Below are 21,105 nucleotides of genomic sequence, written 5' to 3'. Positions count from 1 at the left end.
GACAGATAGAAATTGGGCTGAAATACATATTTTCTTCATTTAAATAACGTATAAATCACACACGTGCCTGCAGGTGAAAAGCAGCTCACCCCATCTAGAAGTGTTAGTGTTTAAAGATAAAGCTTTAATTTATGATAACATCCTGCATGCATTAAAAGTCACTTTTCATTTAACATGTGAATAATCACATTTGAACAGTTCAGGTTTTTTATGTATTTAGAGCTTTATTTTTCTCCTGCAGGGTTACCCGCTACAAGACTTGGTACCTTCTTGGAGAACAGAGTCAATGATTTCCTAAGACGACAGAATCACCCTGAGGCAGGAGAGGTTACAGTTAGGGTGGTACACGCATCTGACAAAACTGTCGAAGTAAAACCAGGAATGAAAGCAAGGTATGTTCTTTCCATTTCTAATTTTTCTTTCTTTTGGGCGAGGTGGAAGCTATTTGAATATACTTGTATGCTGCTATTTTGAAAAAAGACTGTTGTATTCAAAACCTCACCACTGACCATTTCTTGACAAACAGATGTTACAGCAGCATATTAATTAGTTGTGATGAGCGTCATCTTTTTCATAGTAAAAAGTGGATGCCTTGTATTTGAGTAGTCTGTGAGCATTTAGCTTTAAAATGGCACTAAAATTACACTTAGAGCAGCCTTCATTATTGTGGCCTTTACCTAGTGACATGTATTCTCCAACATGTGAATATATTTGGTATTCCTCTTTACTCTCTGTAATCTGCAGGTTTGTAGACAGTGGAGAGATGGCTGAGTCTTTCCCTTACCGAACAAAAGCGCTTTTTGCCTTTGAGGAGATTGATGGTGTAGACTTGTGCTTCTTTGGGATGCATGTACAGGAGTATGGCTCAGACTGCCCTCCACCCAATCAAAGGTGAGGAGCTGCGTGAAAGTTTATTTTATTTTGGTACCGTCTCAGTTCAGTGAACCTTCCAAAGTGCTGTATAGAGCTTCAGTGTTGTACATGTGAAGACTCAGTGCTGTTAGCTTCTAGAAACAAAGTCGCTTCTGTAGAGCATATGGCAGGTAGAGTTGCTTCTTACTGGGGATGCTGGCTGGCAGACAGTGTTGCTGCAAGGATCAGTTGTCAGTATTCTCAAGGAAGGGATTGGATAGTTTTAGAGAGATGAGGCTAGGATCAAAAGAAAGCTGAGTTTCTAGAGGTAAATTAGCATCAGAGGCTTTGAAGATTGCTGTTGTATTGGATGCTTCAGATGTATAAAACAATGTGAATAAACTTGTAGAACTACTTTGAAATCTCTGCTTCTCATCATGCCTTTTTTGGTTTTTTTAGGCGAGTGTATATATCTTACCTTGACAGTGTTCATTTCTTCCGGCCTAAATGCTTGAGGACTGCTGTCTATCACGAAATACTAATTGGATATCTAGAATATGTCAAGAAACTAGGGTAAGTCTGTTTTAATATTTTCTTCTGTGCAGCATTTGTGCTAGGTAGTTCTTATTGCAAATGAAATTACTACATCCTGTTGTTCAGAATATCGTGCCTAAATATCAACTGGTGATAGAATAACTTGGCAACAACTGTGCATAGTTGAAAAGGAGAAAAGACAAAAAGGGATTGCAGGCTTTTCAGGAGAGGCTTATGCTTCAGATATTTTTAGGTTTCCACGCTTACGTAGAACTTCCTTAAGTCTAAGTAGAAAAAGTGAGCCTTTTTATCTGGACCATAAAAATTTTGCTGGCCTTGTTGTTAGTGCCATCCTTGTGTAATGCCACTGCTTTAATCGGGTCATTCCTTTAGGCAGGCAAGTAAGTTCTTACCCATCTTTGAAGGAGAAAGGTAAGTGTATTCTGTCTGTACTGATTAACTCTTAACAGCTGTGTAAGGCCACGAAGAATTCTCTTACAGAATGAGTGGTTGAAATTGTGAGAAACTGAAAAGTTAGAGAAAGAGGAGAGTACTTGGGACAGCACAAAAGAGAACACGGAACAACTGAAGAAATGAGAAGGGTGGAAATTAAATGACCATGATTGCTGAAGTAGAAAAGGCAGTGAAATAAACATCAAATCTATTGTCAAAGTACCTGCTGTAGCTTGGCAGAGTTATTCATGAAGAAATTGTTGGGGACTATGTTTAGAGCAGTTGCATGGAGAAAAATTAGGGGAGGTGGGTGGTACTGTCTTCAGTACCTCAGTGAGATGATACATTCCTTAGTACTTCAAAGGCATATGTTAGGCTTCTTTCTGCCTTTGTTGTGTATTTTCTAACCTGTGAGTCTGTAAAATTGCTGCATAGCGCTCAGGCCTCAGTTTTACTTAATGCTGTTTTCTGTGCTAATGGGTAACATCAGGTTCTCATTTTGGGAAAACAATATTGGTCACGCAGTATCATCTCTCCCTTCTCAGGCAGAAGGAATGACAACTGGCTGCAGTTCCCAGGGTTTGGGTAGGGTTCTGCAAAGCTGTTCCTCAACACGGCAAGGATGGTTATTTTTCTCTAACTTGAGATCTGATTATTCCTCCTACTGGAGTTCTTTTCAAAAACTAATAGAGAAGAACTGAGGATGAAGAAGTGATCGTTGTGGTATTATATTCTCTGCAGCTGCTACTATTTGGATGTCATCTGTCTTCATAGTACTTGGATTGTACAGCCAATAGCACAGGTTGACAGTGACTGTTTATTCCCAGATAGAATTGTGAAACCTTTTAAAACGGATCCTCAAAGTTAAACAGACGATTTACAGTAGAAAAGTGAATTGTGTGTTTAAGTAAATCTGTTTTTAAAATGTTGTGAGATAAGGAATTACTGCACTGACTCAAGGAGAAAGAATTCTGGCTTTTACTGCTGAAATACCTAGTCTCCATCTTTCTCTTATTAGTTAATTGGGAGGTGGCAATTGTAGGTCTATATCAGGCTTTGATTTTTATCTAGACTGGAAAATGTGCACACTTCCTCCACATATAGCACTGAATTTTTAAAAAAAATAGTGAAAAGATGGTAATGCTACCACATGAATGAAGCCAGAATGAGCACTAGAATTAAAATCTTGGAGAGCTATAATTATTGTCCATCTGGTAACACCAGCCAACTTTGTGGTGGCTCCATCTCGTGGCAGAGAGGAGGTCAAGCTCTAGTGTTAATTGTCAGAGCCCGCATGTACTTTTTTTTCCTCTAATGATGCTAGGTATACTACTGGGCACATCTGGGCGTGCCCCCCTAGTGAAGGAGATGACTACATCTTCCATTGCCATCCTCCTGACCAGAAGATACCCAAACCCAAACGACTGCAAGAGTGGTACAAAAAGATGCTGGACAAATCTGTGTCAGAGCGCATTGTCCATGATTACAAGGTTTGTTAAGTGTATGTTTGTATGGGGCGCGGGGGGGGGGGGGCAGTGACGAGTCTTGTCTTGGTTTCTTCCTTGCCTTATGCATTGTGCCTGATTCTTGGAGTTTACTGTATTAGTCTTAAGTGAATTGAGCACTAAAAATTTAGAGTTAAAATACATCCTCTTCAAAGCCTGTAGCTTCTGAAATTGTTCTAGCAAGAGATTTGAAATTATTCCTGTACTGGTTTTGGCTGGGATAGAGTTAATTTCCTTCACAGTAGCTGGTGTGGGGCTATGTTTTGGATTTGTGCTGAAGACAGTGTTGATAACACAGGCATGTTTTCCTTATTGCTGAGCAGTGCTTACACAGAGTCAAGGCCTTTTCTGCTTCTCCCACCACCCTACCAGCAAGCAGGCTGGGGGTGCACAAGGAGCTGGGAGGGGACACAGGCAGGACCGCTGTCCCAAACTGGCCAAAGGGATAACTGATGCAGTGTTAATTCTGCACTTAGAATGTGGTCTCATAAAATGCATTGAAATATTAAGCTTTCCTTTGTTTGATCTGCTGGTGCCTTTTTTTATCGCTTACTGAAAAGGTTGTCTTTACTTATGTGACTTGTAACCAAGTGTTTTGCTCTTTTTCAGGATATATTTAAGCAGGCAACGGAAGATCGTCTAACAAGTGCAAAAGAGCTACCTTACTTTGAAGGGGATTTCTGGCCTAATGTCCTAGAGGAGAGCATTAAGGAACTAGAGCAAGAAGAAGAAGAACGGAAGAGAGAAGAAAACACTAGTAATGAAAGCACAGATGTAAGAATGCTTCTGCTATTTCATAATCTAATGTAAAAGTTGTGATTACGTATGGCTAAAAAAAGAAGGGGAGGCCTAGGCACTTTGGTTAACTGGCTTTTTCACTTTTCTAGCTTCACTCTAATATCAATTTCAATTTTACATTTTATAAATTAGAGCTGTTAAAATACCACTAAGCTACATTCATATGAGCAGTGGCTGTTCATACAGCTATAAACCTAACTAATTACCGAAGTCAATTAGATTGAACCAGCTGCTAGTTGAATATTTTGCTGCTGAAATCCAATTAATATCAATGTTCATGCTGCAATCTCAGCCTGACTTGGAAGCTTTTTCCTTAAGCTTTAGAATAGTGGCTAAGTCTTCTCTTTCTAACTTAGGTGTTATAATACCAATCATGTTCTGAGGAAGTAACAAGAGCGCTGTGATTTAGTAGTTAGTCTGTGTAGGGTTTTTTTAGTAGAAAGCTTTAAGGCATTGAGGATCTGAAGTACAAATTAGTGCTGAACTGTTGTTGGGCTGCTTAAACTTGCTGGTATCCTGTGCAATTTTTTTGGAGAACGTGCAACAACTGTGCTTTCACGTTCCACAAAGAACAAAAAAAGGTATGCCTGTGAATTCAACAATAAATTTGAAAATGAACAGATGCAGAAATCATGCATCTGTCTATCCTTGGATCTTCAGAGCTTTTATGGAAGAGGTGGTGAATCTAGGATAAGGTTAGTAGTTTTGCTCACACAGTAGTACTTGTTAGTTAACTCTGTTTAAACACTGCTGCTTCATCACCTTATTAGATACTAGATTTTTGTTGGGGTTTAGGATTAATCTTTCTTCTAGAAGACCTTTGGATCAAAAAAGTTAGGTTTAACATTACAGCTAGAATTTGTGGATCTCCTATGCTGCTCTTTGCAATACCTCTTTTCAAGGACTTCAAATAAACCAAGTGCAAGAGTAACCTGAGAATTAGGCAACTTGATGTTAAATTTGCATTAACTAATGTCTTGCTTAGGAAGGTATTATTTAAAGTTTGTTTTCCACTTGGCATAGTTGTTAAGTTCCTATCTCTCTAATGCACCAGAAACTAGTCATGAGGAGTCACCTAGCTCCGTGTGTGAGTTTGGTCAACACTTAGTTGATCCTTCACAGCAGTTTGGCCTCAAAACTCTGCGGTGGGGGAAGCTTGCAGCATATTGCTATTTAACCTTTATTATTAAAGATAGTTTTAACTCTTCATTGACCCCATGTTTCACTTCTTGAAAATGAGGCAATAATAAACTAGTGTCAAATGAAGTGATAGCCATTCATGTTCACTGGAAATTTCCATCCTGACAAAGTTATTTTAAGCTTAGGAAAAATGCTTATTTGGATAAGAATTGCTTTGATCCTTGATCATCATATGCTGTAGTGTTTTGAGGGGCCCTCTGAGAAGCACAGAGAGGAATAAACTGTTCTTTGCTAATTGATTATAATTGAAATTAAGCTGACTCGTTTTGTTCAACTGTTGCAGGACATGACACAGGAGGAAGGTGCATACTAGAAATTACACTGCTAATGCCTTTTGGACTCAGAAGAACAGTTTCATACCAAAATCAGTTTAATGCAGTCTATTAAAAAATAAAAATCAGTCAGAGAGCTGTAACAAACTAAATCTAGGTGGATTAAGTCTTTCTTGCCTCTGGTTAGTGCAATATCAGTTGTACTTTTCAGTTATTTTTAGTTTTGAATTGCATTGGGAAGCCACCTGCTGAACCCTTTTGTGATTATCCAAGAGGTTCTTCAGTGTTCAACTATAGCAAACAGGTTTCAGTAAATAACATTTCCCTTGCACCTCCTGAACATTTATGCTTTTAATATTTTTAGAACTATGTATTGCTGATCTTGATATCTTATAGAGTGATTCTAATGGAATTAATGTTTCAGGGGACCCTTGTTAAGTGTCTTTGGAGTAAATTATTGTGAAGTGTGTTTTGTCCTGCAGTTATAGAAGATGTGTGAGTAATAAAATGTGTTGTGACTTAGATACCTGACATAAAATGCCTTTAAAAATTAATAGGTGAGCAAGGGAGACAGCAAAAATGCCAAAAAGAAGAACAATAAGAAGACAAGTAAGAACAAGAGCAGCTTGAGCCGTGGCAATAAGAAAAAGCCTGGCATGCCCAATGTGTCCAATGACCTCTCCCAAAAGCTGTACGCCACTATGGAGAAGCACAAGGAGGTAAGAGTTGATAGAATGAGAAATATGTATTTTACTCAAGTAGAGAGGTGTACAAAGCTTTGATACTTCAGAGTTGTGCCCTGTAAATTATACAGCTTTGTCTGGAGAATTGAGTGAAACACCAGACAAGTACCAGTAAGTCTGGGCACTCTTTGCTATGAGGGCATCAGGGATAAATACAACTGTGCTCGTACAGAACTTCCTAACAGTCTAGATGGTCACAACAGTTTTACTGTTACTGTTCAGTGCAGTGCTCCTTACCTAATGCTTCTGAAGAAAGTGAACCTGTGGGGCAGCCAGAGGTTTGAAATTTCCCAGTCCTGTAAGGACTGCACACTGCCCTGGCAGCACAGCATTCAAGTGTTAGTTGGTCCTGGAATTGTATGTTCTGTGTAGTGAAGTTTGGCGACCAAAACATCTTGATAAGTGCCGGCATATTAAGTCTTTCTACTTTGCAGGTCTTCTTTGTCATCCGTCTCATTGCTGGCCCTGCAGCCAACTCCCTGCCCCCCATTGTTGAGCCTGACCCACTCATTCCGTGTGACCTGATGGACGGGCGTGATGCTTTCCTAACCCTTGCTAGAGACAAGCACCTGGAGTTCTCCTCACTACGAAGGGCTCAGTGGTCAACCATGTGCATGCTGGTGGAACTGCATACCCAGAGCCAAGACCGCTTTGTTTACACCTGCAATGAGTGCAAGCATCATGTGGAGACCAGATGGCACTGCACTGTTTGTGAGGTATGCTTGGTGAAGTTTTCCCTACTTGTGTCCCTGTATCTTTGTGTCCGGAGTGCTCTTTACCTGAACTAATTTCTCAGCATTAACTGATGGAAAAAGACCTGTACAGCTCATCCTCTGGCAGTTCAGAAAGAAAGGAGAGGACACGTTTTCTGTAACAAGCCATTCTACTAGTCCACTACTTGGTGTGATTTTTGTCTTTGTCCTGGTTTCAGCTGGGATAGAGTTAACTGTCTTCCTAGTAGCTGGTACAGTGCTATGTTTTGAGTTCAGTATGTGAAGAATGTTGATAACACTGATGTTTTCAGTTGTTGCTCAGTAGTGTTTAGACTAAAGTCAAGGATTTTTCAGCTTCTCATGCCCAGCCAGCGAGAAAGCTGGAGGGGCACAAGAAGTTGGCACAGGACACAGCCAGGGCACCTGACCCAAACTGGCCAACAGGGTATTCCATACCATGGGACGTCACATCTAGTACAGGAACTAGGAAGTGGGGGCAGGAAATCACCGCTCGGGGACTAGCTGGGTGTCGATCGGCGGGTGGTGAGCAATTGCCCTGTGCATCATTTGTACATTCCAATCCTTTTATTACTACTGTTGTCATTTTATTAGTGTTATCATTATTAGTTTCTTCTTTTCTGTTCTATTAAACCGTTCTTATCTCAACCCACGAGTTTTACTTCTTTTTCCCTATTTTCTCCCCCATCCCACTGGATGGGGGGGGAGTGAGTGAGCGGCTGTGTGGTTCTTAGTTGCTGGCTGGGGTTAAACCACAACAGTCTTCTACTTTCAAGCTGTGGAGAACTGCAGTAGAAATATATTTCTTGTAGTTCATTTAAGGTGCTGCTGCTTAAGCAATTGGGAACTGTAGCAACTGCTTGAGCTGTAACGATAGGATCAGCTGATTTTTCTGAAGAGCACTGAATGCTGTCTTCCTCCAGAGCCAGAAGCGTTGTGCTGCAGTATTTCTGTAAATAGGGCTCTCCATTGGTTTACTGGCATAGAGGTTTTGCTATGCTAGAAGTCATATTCCTGTACTTGGGTGATTCTTCCACTACCCTGTTGTCTCTCTGTAGAATGCTGCAAACAGCATTTTTGTCTTCAGAAGTGCTTGCAATACCAGCATGTTCGAAGATTGAGTCCAGTGGCCTGGGTCAATGCTGTGCCCTCCAGAAGCTGGACTAACCTTGATTCTGGCTTGTAACTTAAATTTTTAACCTGCTGGAAGTAAATGACTCTCAGATGCCGTTCTGAAAAGCTCTGATTAAAGTTGATGCGCCCATTTCCTTGTATATACCAGAAAATAAATTCTAAATTTCCTATGGATTAGTGAATCCTGATGAGTCAAGTCTTTTTCTTGAAGATCAATTATTGAGCCCAAACTCATGCTGTTGCTTTCACAGAATGTAAATGCTGTTCTGTTCTGTCAGCACACTCTGCTGTTTAATTTCCCTGAAAACTGAAAATGCAGATTTTGTTCTCCTTTCTTCTTTGAAAATTGGTACCTCTCCTGCCACTGTTGCCCTCTTCTTTTGAAGCAGCAGCAGATGGGCAGCTGTTTGTTCCTTGCCTTTTTCTTCTCCTTTCCTATCAGGAAAGAAAGGGATTTTTCTGGCCCAGCTGAATGATGTGCGACTTAGTAGCTCAGAGCAGACTTGTTTTTCAAGCTACTACATGTATTTGTGTAGATTTCAGACACCCTTAACACCCACGTATTTTCCCTGGCTATAATTTGGATTTATTCCTTCTCTAGTACCTCAACATGGCATGAAAGATTGACTTTTTCCCTAGAACAACAATTTCCCTGGAACAGACTGGGAGTAATTTGTTGACGTGGCATGACATTTATTTATTGTATGGAGTTTCAGGAACACCGATAACTTTTCCTTTGTTGTCTTTTCAGGATTATGACCTGTGCATCACCTGCTATAACACTAAAAACCATGACCACAAGATGGAAAAATTAGGCCTCGGTCTAGATGATGAGAGCAACAACCAGCAGACTGCAACCACCCAGAGCCCCGGTGATTCCCGCCGCCTGAGCATTCAGCGCTGTATCCAGTCTCTGGTCCATGCCTGCCAGTGTCGTAATGCCAACTGCTCGTTGCCGTCCTGTCAGAAGATGAAACGGGTTGTCCAACACACCAAAGGCTGCAAACGCAAAACCAACGGAGGGTGCCCCATCTGCAAGCAACTCATTGCTCTCTGCTGCTACCATGCGAAGCACTGCCAGGAGAACAAGTGCCCAGTGCCCTTCTGCCTCAACATTAAACACAAGCTCCGTCAGCAACAGCTTCAGCACCGCCTGCAACAGGCACAGATGCTCCGAAGGAGGATGGCGAGTATGCAGCGGACCGGTGTGGTGGGCCAGCAGCAAGGATTACCCTCGCCCACGCCGGCCACGCCAACAACTCCAACAGGCCAGCAGCCCCCAACGCCACAAACCCCACAACCCCAGCCTCCGCCCCAGCCTGCCTCGCAGCCTCAACCGGCACCTCCCAACAGTATGCCGCCCTACACCATGCCAAGAACTCAGCCCCCCAGCGCTGTGTCCCAGGGCAAGGCAGGTGGCCAGGTGACTCCTCCAACTCCACCCCAGCCACCTCAACCACCAGTTCAGGGCCCTCCTCCAGCAGCGGTGGAAATGGCCATGCAGATCCAGCGGGCAGCAGAGACCCAGCGTCAGATGGCACAGGTTCAGATATTCCAAAGGCCGATTCAGCACCAGATGCCCCAGATGCCACCTATGGGAATGAACCCTCCGCAGATAGGCAGAGGTCCCGGCGGTCACATAGATCAAGGAATGGGGCCGGCGGGAATCCAGCAGCAGCCACCGTGGGTGCAGGGGGGCCTACCCCAAGCTCAGCTGCAGCCAGGAATGCAGAGGCCATCCATGATGTCAGTAGCCCAGCCGGGTCAGCCGATGAATATGGCACCTCAGCCAGGGATGGGTCAGGTACCTGGCGCGGCTCAGCCCAAACAACCCCCTCTGCCCCAGGCGGCCTTACAAAACCTACTGCGAACTCTCAGGTCTCCCAGCTCACCCATGCAGCAGCAGCAGGTGCTTAACATCCTTCACTCCAATCCTCAGCTGCTGGCTGCGTTCATCAAGCAGCGGGCCGCCAAGTACGCAGGGTCCCAGAACCCCCAGGGGATGACGGGTCAGCCCGGCATCCCTCAGGGTCAGCCGGGCCTCCAGCCGCAGCAGGCCATGCAAGGGCAGCAAGGAGGGGTGCACCCCAACCCAGCCATGCAGAACATGAACCCCATGCAAGCCGGAGTGCAGAGGCCCAGCATGCCCCAGCAGCAGCCACAGCAGCAGCCGCAGCAGGCCATGGCTGGGATGAATCCTCAGGCGCAGCAGATGAATATGAATCACTCGGGGATGGCTCCCCAGTTCCGAGACCTCCTGATGAGACGGCACCAGATGATCGAGCAGCAGCGCCACCAGCAGCAGCAGCAGCAGGGAGCAGGACCAGCGCTGGGGCCGGGGATGGCCAACCACAACCAGTTTCAGCAGCCCCAGGGTGTCGGGTATCCCCAACAGCAGCAGCAGCAGCAACAGCAGCAGCGAATGCAGCATCACATGCAGCAGATGCAGCAAGGAAACATGGGACAAATAAGCCAGCTTCCGCAGGCGATGAGTGCGGAGACGGGAGCCAGTTTGCAGCAGGCTTTCCAGCAGAGGCTACTTCAGCAGCAGATGGGCTCCCCAGCTCAGCCCAATCCTATGAGCCCCCAACAGCACATGCTCCCCAATCAGGCCCAGTCCCCGCACCTCCAGGGCCAGCAGCTCCCTTCATCGCTCAGCAATCAAGTGCGTTCTCCGCAGCCTGTACCCTCACCGCGGCCCCAGTCCCAGCCCCCCCATTCCAGCCCGTCCCCTCGGATGCAGCCGCAGCCTTCTCCGCACCACGTCTCCCCGCAGACCAGCTCCCCACATCCAGGACTGGTAGCTGCCCAGGCCAACCCCATGGATCAAGGGCACTTTGCCAGCCCGGACCAGAGTGCAATGCTTTCCCAGCTTGCTAGCAATCCCGGCATGGCAGGCCTCCATGGTACAAGCACCACGGAACTGGGGCTCAGCTCCGAGAACTCGGACTTGAATTCAAACCTTTCACAGAGTACACTAGACATACACTAGACACATTGTAGCATTTTGGGAGCAAAAAAAAAATTAAAAAAAAAAAAGAAAAGAAAAAAACTTATTTTCTCAAGACTTTTTGTACTGAAGACAAATTTTTTTGAATCTTTCTTAGCTAAAACAACATTTTTCCCTGGGACACATCTGAACTCTGCAGCAGTAGTTTGTGGTTTTAAAAACAAACCAACAATGAACCTGAGGGACAGTAGAGTACAAAGAATATATTTTTGTTATGGCTGGAGTCATAACCAGTCCTTTTTCTTGGTTTTTTTTTTCCTTGTGTGCGTTGGGGAGGTCAGGGGAAGAGGGTGGTCTTTTGGCTGTTCACCAAAGGATGCCCTCCTCATGCCTCCAATAGGTTTTATTTTTTTTTTTAAATTAATGAAAATATGTAATATTGATAGTTATTATTTACTGAGGCAGATGGTAAACATTTTCCCTATTCTGGTTTTTCTTCATGTCACTGCAAAAAAACACAACAAAAACAGAACAAAAAAAAAAAACCACAGGAGAACCTTTTCCTAAAACCGGAGGACAAAAGGGGTTAATGTTGCTTTAAAAATACATTACATATATAAATATATATATATAAAAATAAATACCAATCTTTTCCTCTTTGGTTGGAAATATGTCAATTCTTTGAAAAATGTAAAAAATATTAAATAACTCAGTCCCTGCCTGAAGTCTACTTTTGTCCTCCAAGAATTTTCTATACAAGAGTCTGAGCTTAAAAAAACTTCAAGTATTAAAATAATTTGTACATGTAGAGAGAAGACAACATTTTTGCAAATACACAGGGGCAGCTGCCAAATGGATGTAGTATATATATTGTGGTTTCTGTTTTCTTGAAAGAATTTTTTTTGTTATTTTTACATCTAACAAAGGAAAAAAAATAAAAAAGAGGGTAAGAAACAGTTCCAACGGGATGATTTTAACCTGAGAAAAAGTCCCTGGGGTTTCTTCTGTATGCTTGCTTTCTCTCTCCCATGCCCCTTTCCCACCCTCTTCCACTTTCTGTAAAACTTGAAAATAGAAAGCAAAAAACCCTCAAATGTTGTAAATCATGCAATTAAAGTTGATTACTTATAAATATGAACTTTCGATCACTGTATAGACTGTTAAAAATTGATTTCTTATTACCTATTGTTAAATAAACTGTGTGAGACAGACAGCCTGTTTTTAATGTTTCCCTTCTCTCCCACATGTGTTGCTTGTTCTTAAAATGGTGGGGGTAGCAGAATATATGCTACTTCAAATGTTGGGTTATTTAGACGTCGGAGAGCTATTTAATGTATATGACTGTTTTAAAATGCAAATCTCTAATAAGGGACGTGGAGTAATAATTAGTCTTCTAAATGGACACTTTTGGTACAACTCGGCATTCGTGTTTGTTCCTGGCATGTATCTTACCAAAGAAAAGAGGTCTGACCTCAACAGTTGTGCCAGTCATCTGTACCCCACCCTGCTCACACAGCCTGGGAGCAGCTGATCTTCAAAGGACCTATTTTGCATTTTGAAATGAGAACTATTGTTTGGATATGTGATATTAAAAGATCCTATTTCACTTGGAATATATTGTACACCTTTTGGCACTGACGTGTGAGCATGAGGTAAGCTTGTGTGCATGTCCCACAGAGACTGCAGCGAGACGGCGCCTGGGTGCCCTATCGCCCCGTGTTGAATCTGGTTGATCTGCCAGCCGTAGGGCATGTGGTTGGTTACTGTATATTATATATATCGGGGGCATTTCCTGAACAGAAATGCTTCAGCTGTGGAGTGCAGGTAAGAAAACCCAGTTGCGTGCTGCCCGTAGCTGTGTGCACGTGGAGTTAAATCCCATCATGCAAGAATATGTTGGGTGTTGTGCGCTGGCTGGGCACCTACCAGGTATGCACCTGGTCCGTTGAGGGCTTCCCAAAATCCAGCCTTATTCTGTGCATGTACATACATTGCTGGTGCCTAGGGAATAACTTGTACCAGGCATTACACACCTGGAAGACCCAGATGTGACCAGAGCACACCATCTGTGTAACACCAGCTGCGTTGCAAGCAATCACTGCACCCACAAATCCCAGACAAATAACGTGAGCAAGCTGCCCTCAGGAGACTGCTGGTGGAAGATGATGGAGGGGGAGCCTGGATGGATTTGGGAGCCCCAGCCCAGTGCCAAACAAAAGCAATGGTGTATTGCAATGTGAACAGCTATTAGAGGCTGTTAGAAAATGGGAGTGAAATGCTTGATACTTGGATATAAACACAAGAAGGACCATGAACCTTGTATTATAAAAAGGTTTTTGGTAGCAAGCCATCAGCAAGATGGTGGAAAGTTTTGGGAGGCTTAAGGAAAGCAGCCCTGTGCTTTGGTATTCTCCCTTAGGTAATCCTCATACCCATCACCCCTGGGGCGTGGAGACCAGCTCTGCACCAAGCCCACAATTCTCTCATCTGCTTTGGGCGCGCATGCTGTTGACCTGCTCTAAAGGGGAGCAGAAAACAAAAAACATGCTGAATGCCAGGGCAGCAGCCTAGGATGGTTAGATTTGTTCTCCATGCCAGTCGTGGCAAGCTTTCCTCTTCCTTCCCCCCACTCAAGCAAAGCCTAGTTTTACTTTCAGTTCTGGGGGGCTTCTCAGGATGGAGTATAAATAAAATTCCTTCTGACCACATGCTGGCTAGTGAAGTGTAAAGTGTGCCCAGCTTTCTGACTTGCATGCTTTTCGTGCATCCCAACTCGGCATGCGGCTTTCATTAGTGCCTGTACGTTAGCACAGAAAGTGTCTCTTGAATTTGTCCCGGCCTCCTATGGTTTCTCCCTCAGTCTTGGGGTCATCTGTTTGTAAATAATACTCTACACCTTCCTGGTTCATTGTTCCACACTATATACAAATTTACTGTTTATGGATTGCTTTCCATATGTTGCATACTTGTTCTTTGTCACCCCTAAAACTGGTTTTACCCAGCTCCTGGTTACTTGGCCACTGGTGAATTTCTTATAGCCGTGGACCTGCAGTACTGTCCTGTGACTGTATGTGTCTATACTGCTTTTTTTTTTTTTTTTTAATTTAGATACCCTATTTTTTACCCTGTTTTAATCATAGATACCCTATTCTACACAGAGCCACTCATTATTACAGAAGCACGGAATGGCTGAGGTGGGCAGGCACCTCTGGAGATCACCCAGTCCGCCTCCCTGCTCATAGCAGGGTCACCTGAAGCAGGTTGCGTGGGCCCATGTCCGGGTGAATATCTCCAGGATGGAGGTGCCACAGCCTCTCTGCGTAGTCCCCCCACCAGGTTATCTATACACACTGATAAGATCCCCCTGAGCCTTCTCCAGGCTGAACAGTTCCACCCCTCTCAGCCTTTGCTCATCTGACAGATGCTCCAGTCCCCTCATCATCTTCCTGGCCCTTTGCTAGACTTACTCCACTGCATCCATGTCTCTCGTACTGGGGAGCCCAGACCTGAACGCAGCACTCCAGGTGTATCTCACCAGTGCTGAGAGGAAGGATCACCTCCCTGCACCTCCTGGCAAGACTCTTCCTAATGCAGCCGAGGAGGCTGCCTTTGGTGCACAGGCATGTTGTTGGCATGTTGTTCAACTTGCCACCAGGATCCCCAGGCCCTTTTCTTCCAAGCTGCCTTCCAGCATGTGCTGGTTGTTCCTCCCAGGGGCAAGACTTTATGTTTCCCTTTATTGAACTTCATGACATTCCTGTCAGCCCATTCCTTTAGCCTGTGGAGGTCCCTCTGGATGGCAGCACAGCTCTGGTGTATCAGCCACTCCTCCCAGTTTTGTACCATCTGTGAACTTCCTGAGGATGTACTCTGCCCCATCATTCAGGTCACTAATGAAGATGATGTGAAACAGTCTTGTCCCTAGTACCAACCCCTGGGGTATGTCACTAGTGTCTTGCCTCCACTGGACTTTGTGCTAGTGATCCCAACCTTTCAACCCACCTTGCTGTCTATCTAGCCCATATTTCCTCAGTTTGTGAGGAAGAGCTCAGAGACGGTGTCAAAAGTCTTAAGTAAATTCAAGATAAACAATGTACACTGCTCTCCTCTCATTCGCCAAGCCAGTCATCTCATCACATAAGGCTGTCAGGTTGCTTAAGCATGATTTCCCCTTCATAAATCCATGGTGACTACTCCCATTCACCTTCTTGTCCTTAGTGTGTTTGGAAATGGTTTCCGGGAATATTTGCTCTGTCGCCTTCCCAAGGATTAAGGTGAGGATAACTGGCCTGTAGTTCCCAAGGTTCTTCTCTTTTGAGACAGGAGTCTTATTCTTCCACTCCTCAGGAACTTCCCCCAATCACCATGACCTTTCAAAGATAATAGAGAGTGGCCTTGCAACGACATCAGCCAGCTCCCTCAGCACTTGGGTGTGCAACTGTCAAGTCCCATGGACTTGAGCATGCCTAGTTTGTTTAAATGTTCTCTAATCTGATTCTACTTCACTGAGAGTGTCTCCCTTGCTCCAGACATTCCCACTGGTCTCAGGGAGCTGGGATTGCTGAAAACAGGGAACTTCAGAGAGGCACACAGATGTGCTGACTTCCCAGAAAAGTTACGAGAGCTTTCCCCAGGATGCTGTCCTCCCAGCACGTCCTTGTTTTCATGCATACACGTGGGCTGGGCCCCCATCTGCCAGGTTTCAACATCTTTCCTGTCGACATCACACTGTAACCTTTGCTTGCCAAGCTAGTCCATCACTTCCTCACTTGATTGTCAGTTCTCCTGTCCCTCACCTGTTGTCCCTAGTTTAAAGCTCTTCTCCACAGGTTGGGCAGCCTTTGTCTGCTTAGCAAAGATGGTTTTGCCTCCTTGGTCAGGTGGATCCCATCTCTTCATAGCAGTCCTTGATCCTTGAAGAGAGTCCCATGGTCATAAAAGCTGGATCCCTATTGACACCAGCTGCACAACCAGTTGTTGCCCTGCAGGCTGCATCTGTTCCCCCTCAAGTACTTTCCCCTCACCAGCAGAAGACCGCTCAGCCCCCATACTCGTGGCCATTGCATCCAGAGCCATGACACCACACTTGATACGCTCTGGGTCTCCCCTGGCAGTATCGTCGATGCCCACACGGAAGAGCAGCGGGGCGGAGGGAACCGTGAGGACTGGACAAGCCTTGGCAGCCTCTCCGTATCATCCCAGATCTGCGAGCCCGACCCGCAGCACATCTCCGTAGGCAGGTTGGTCGACGGTGACCTCCGTCCCCTGCAGCAGAGAGTCTCTCACTACCAGCATCCACCACTTCCACGAGGTGCTGCTGCACGGCTCAGGCCCAGGCTCAGGCAGTTCAGACGTTTCACTGGACACAGCTCCCAGCCTCACATCTGCTGTGAGGGCACTGAACTGATTCTGTTGTTGTCCCGTACACATGCAGGTGGAGCAGGAGACATCCTCCTGGTGCCACGAGTCACAAGCTTCCAGCCTTCATCATCATGGGAGTCGCCGATTCCCAGCCCGATGAGCACAGACTCTGCCGTCAGTACAGATGGGGGGTTCAGGCTTTTGAAACTGCAGCGTCTCCGAGAAGATCCTGTTCTGCCCCAGCCTCAGCCAAAGTGAGAAGCCTCAAACACTCCCGGCACCACAAGACTGGCAAAGCCATATCCTCCCACAGAAGAGCTCAGCCTGGGTGGAGGCTCTGATGTTACAGGGAGAGCTGTTCCAGTGTCTGTGGGAGGACATGCCACGTGGCACATCACCACCATTGCTGAGCGCGGGGACCCTGACCCCCTCTGTGCACCCCACTCTGCAAACCCCCACGTCTGTTAGCTGCTCTGTGGGAGCTGCGCCTTAGGCCAAGCAGTTACGTAGGCTTCTCCCTAGTACCTGCTATCTATTAGTTACAACAATATAGATGCAGTAAGTGTCACACCAGCTAATTGTACAAAAACCAAAATAATGTTGGTAACAGTCGGCGGGTCATTAGACAACTGTTGTAACAGAGAAACGAGCTACAACGCAGCTCCTGGCAGGCCAAGAAAAGTCCAGACAAAGCCTGACAGGGCCCAAGTTACTCACCTAACGCAGAGCCTGTGGCCTCTTAGAAGCGGTGGCAGCACCACGACAAGGCTGAGGTACACGATGTGACAGTGACAGCCATTCCAGCTTCTACTTCCTTTTCCAGCGCTTCTTCCAGTGTTTGATACACACTTCGCTCCTCTGCAAGAAATTCCACCTCCTGTTTCCAAGATGGTCTTTTCATGCACACCATGTCCTTGATTGTGCTGCTGCCAGTTCCAGCCAAACTCAAGGACTCTGGCCCAGCCCCTCTGGAGAGTCTGGAGCGGGTCCTGTATTGAAAGACAGCAGTGGTCAGAAGCATCTGCTCCTAATGACTGGTTCTGCCTAAGTGCGTGAAGAGGCCTCCTACACTTGAAATGAGCTTTTCTTCGAAGAACAGCCATATGTTGCCCTGGCTGGGGAATGTTTGGTTTTACAAACACTCTTAGCAGCTGCCTTCATACAACACAACCCTTGGGTGACTGTCAGTTTGCACAAGGAGCCATTTCCTCCCTTGGCTTGTCAAAACAGATCACGTGCTATAGATCCCAGCCCGAGACAGCCTAGCCCAGCCCTGGAAGTGTGAGAGCACATCGGGCTCCATCTGCAGTGGTTTCAGCAGCATCTGTGCCTGCATCGCAGTCAAAAAGCCACTAAGCTGCTCCGTCAGCCTTGCAGGCATGTTGTATGCATTGGCATTTGCACGCCCAGCTTCGAACTGGCACTTTGTTTAGAAAAACGGGGGGTTGCTGATTTGCTTGAGTTGCCTTAGTTGCAATCCCTTAGAACAGGGGCTTGGTCGTAACTCCCCAGCAGGGATCCTGCACACGGCGGATCTTTGAAAGGGAAACCTGTTCTGTAACCGGTGCTGTGGGTAGCCGATGGGCAATCAGCCATGGCTCCAGTCCACGCTCCCTATTGTAGGCAGTGTGGTGGATTTAGGGAGGGTGGAGGAATTACTATTGGCACCATCTCCCATAGCCATCTTGGAAGCCCTTCATAACTCCTGGTGAAGTTGGCATGGCTCAGACTGTTGTTTTCCCCAGGTGTGCTGGGTGGCGGCAGGCTCTGGCGTATCTTGGGAGCACAGAGCCATGGGGTGCAACCACGAGCTCTGTCAGCGTGTGTTTTGCTTCTCGCCATGCCCCTGCAGTCCCCAGGGCAATAGCAGGAACTGGAAGGCAGTGACATTGGCATTACAAGAAGAAAGCTCTTTGCCAGCCCCGCTCCTCTGGCTGAAAGGGCATAGCTTCTGCTGCCCAGCAAAGCGAGGAGTCCTTCACTTAGGCTTGTTTCCCTCTTCACTTCTGCTTTCCATTGTCTTTGTTGCCCCACACCGCTGCCGAGGCCTTTCTACAATGGGAAAAAAAATGCAAGTATGGCTGCATACCCGGTGGAGGGGGGGTCGCAGCAGCATGGGACTCTGGGGCTGGTGAAGCAAGGGCTCAGATGTATGGGCATCCCTGGGCTGATATAGAAAGGATCTGCAAGGGCTGGAAGGCAGGACCTGGGTGTTAAATTTTCGCTGAGAAATAAGGCCTGGTAAGCCAGGGCCCAGCCCTCTGCACTACTGCCAGGGCTACTGGCCACAGGGGTAGGGGCTGACCCCAGGCAGGAGTGGGGTCTGCAAACACAGCACTGGAAGCCAGGGCCCCATTTTCTGCTCGTAGCAACCCCAAACTCCCTAAGCTGAAGATCCTTCGGGCATTCCCTTTTCCTATGCTTTCTTGAGATCGCAGCGGTCTGGGAATCCCGTGTTCTTCCTGTGCAAAGGTGTTCTGCTGTTCTGGAAGCAGGTCAGTAACTTCAAGTTTCTCTAAAGAAAACCCTTGGGGCAGGTATTTTGGACATATTTTTTTTCAGTCCACCTACTGTAACCCATGCTGTTCCTCTCCTGGACTGTGGACCATGTGCTGTGGTCTTGCCTGAAAGGGGCACATGGGGGAATGTGGGGGAGGAAGAGGATGCCCATCCCTACACAACTCATGCACCCTGCTTGGTTCATGGAGCAGCACGTTTTCTTTTCTGTTGTAAGAAGATCTAAAAGGTTTCTCTGGGGAAAGGAGAGCCGACAACAGGGCATAGCAGAGGCACTAGCTACTCACTGTGGTGCTAGATTGGTACTGTGCTGAAGCAAAGAATTTCATTTGCTTTGATCACAGCTGGGGCGGAGATTACATCTCTGGCCAGCCAAAGATCGGGACTTGCTTTTTAAGTTGATATCCCAAACAGCTTCCAGTCTGTGGTCTATGCTGAGTCATGCAAACCTACGGCCCAGACAAGTCTCTGTCCTTGCTTAGCATTGCCACTGAAACCCACAGCACACACTGCCCAGCCCAGCTGATGTTCCGCAACCTGCAAGACGAGTTGAGCTAACTCACTTGTGCTCATCTGGGGTCACTAGGAGCCACCCTGCAGCTTCAACTGCCTGGTACAAGGTGGAAGACAGTGATTAAAGCAGCAGATGAGACTGGTAGGAATGTCCTGCGGGATCAGCAGTGGTCTGCAGATGGTGACGTTGGTGTAGGAGACAGGAGCCCCAAAGTAGCGCACCCAGAGATGCCACTTCTCAAAATGACTGGGGTGGGGGTGAAATGGATGCTGGGTGCAGGGAAGGGAAGTGAAGCTGAATTTAAATAGCCCCCCAGTGACTCAAAGCGGGTACCTATGGCACCCTTGTTCTCTTGTGTCTGTTTTGAAGGGGAATTCAGGAATCTGGTCTCTACATCCATCCTGTGATGATCAGCTGTGCAATAGAACAAGTGCCTTGGTTTAAAGCTGGATTCTTCCTTGGATCATGCATATTGCTCTGCCATGATGGAGGCTTCTAGGCTGCTCTCTGGTACTTGTGATGCTTCTTGTCAGGCACCTATATAGCCTTACGGGGGGTTTTAATGTGTTTGTACCGCTGGGACGTGGTGGGTGGGGTGGCAGGAAAGTGAGACTAATGCATTTTCCTCCCCTGTTAGACTCCGCCAGTTTCAGTTACAAAAGCTCATAGCTGTTTCTCCCGCAATTCATCTGGCTCCAAGGAATCAAGGGGAGAACAAGATTTATTTATTATTCCAGAGCAAATCTTTGTCCAGCACTGGGAGAGGGTGGGGAGTTAAAATCAGAAGGCTTATTTCCAGGATGATTTTGTGGGTCTTTCCCTCCTCCTTTTTCCATCAATAAGGTGTGAAGATTGGAGTGTGGCACTGAAATGAGCTCCCAGTACAGTGTCTCCCTGGTGCACAGAGGTTTGGGAGCCTGTCATGGTTTAACCTCAGCCAGCAACTAGGCACCACGCAGCTGCTCACTCACTCCTCTCCTCCCAGTGGGATGGGGAGGAGAATTAAAAAAAAAAAAGTAAAACTTGTGGGTTGAGATAAGAATGATTTAATAACTAAAGTAAAATAAAATGCAATACTAACAATAATAATAATAAAAAAAAAATAATAATTGTAATGAAAAGGAATATATGAAATAAAATTTAAAAAAAAACAAGAAAAAGACAAGTGATGCACAATGTAATTGCTCACCACCCACTGACCAATGCTCAAGCAGTGATTCGCCCCTCGCAGCCAACTCCCCCCAGTTTATATACTGAGCATGACGTTCTATGGTATGGAATATCCCTTTGGCTAGTTTGGGTCAGCTGTCCTGGCCACACTCCCTCCCAGCTTCTTGAGCACCTGCTTGCTGGCAGAGCACGGGAAACTGAAAAGTCCTTAACTTGGGGTAAGCACGACTGAGCAACAACTAAAACATCAGCGTGCTATCAACATTATTCTCACGCTAAATCCAAAACACACCGTACCAGCTACTAAGAAGAAAACTAACTCTATCCCAGCTGAAACCAGGACAGAGCCATATAGCAGATATCTCACCAGG

The 21,105-nt window shown here is 46.0% G+C and overlaps 1 protein-coding gene across 2 annotated transcripts in view; it reads left to right on the top strand.

The window, feature by feature from the left end:
• Positions 1 to 12,385, top strand: part of EP300 (E1A binding protein p300) — a 67,596-nt gene extending 55,211 nt beyond the window's left edge. For both annotated transcript variants that reach the window (XM_069807139.1, XM_069807140.1), the window contains 8 exons: positions 242 to 392; positions 745 to 891; positions 1,312 to 1,425; positions 3,164 to 3,329; positions 3,954 to 4,118; positions 6,172 to 6,333; positions 6,792 to 7,073; positions 8,974 to 12,385. In XM_069807139.1, the coding sequence (XP_069663240.1) occupies positions 242 to 392; positions 745 to 891; positions 1,312 to 1,425; positions 3,164 to 3,329; positions 3,954 to 4,118; positions 6,172 to 6,333; positions 6,792 to 7,073; positions 8,974 to 11,214 (3,428 nt within the window). In that variant the 3' untranslated portion in view covers positions 11,215 to 12,385. The remainder of the gene's footprint in view (positions 1 to 241; positions 393 to 744; positions 892 to 1,311; positions 1,426 to 3,163; positions 3,330 to 3,953; positions 4,119 to 6,171; positions 6,334 to 6,791; positions 7,074 to 8,973) is intronic.
• Positions 12,386 to 21,105: the final 8,720 nt, after the last annotated feature.

Source organism: Haliaeetus albicilla, chromosome 19 (assembly GCF_947461875.1).
Source record: "Haliaeetus albicilla chromosome 19, bHalAlb1.1, whole genome shotgun sequence".
Classification (NCBI taxonomy): Eukaryota; Metazoa; Chordata; class Aves; order Accipitriformes; family Accipitridae; genus Haliaeetus; species Haliaeetus albicilla.
Note: the sequence above shows the minus strand (reverse complement) of the source record. Positions and strands in the feature narration are given on the sequence as shown.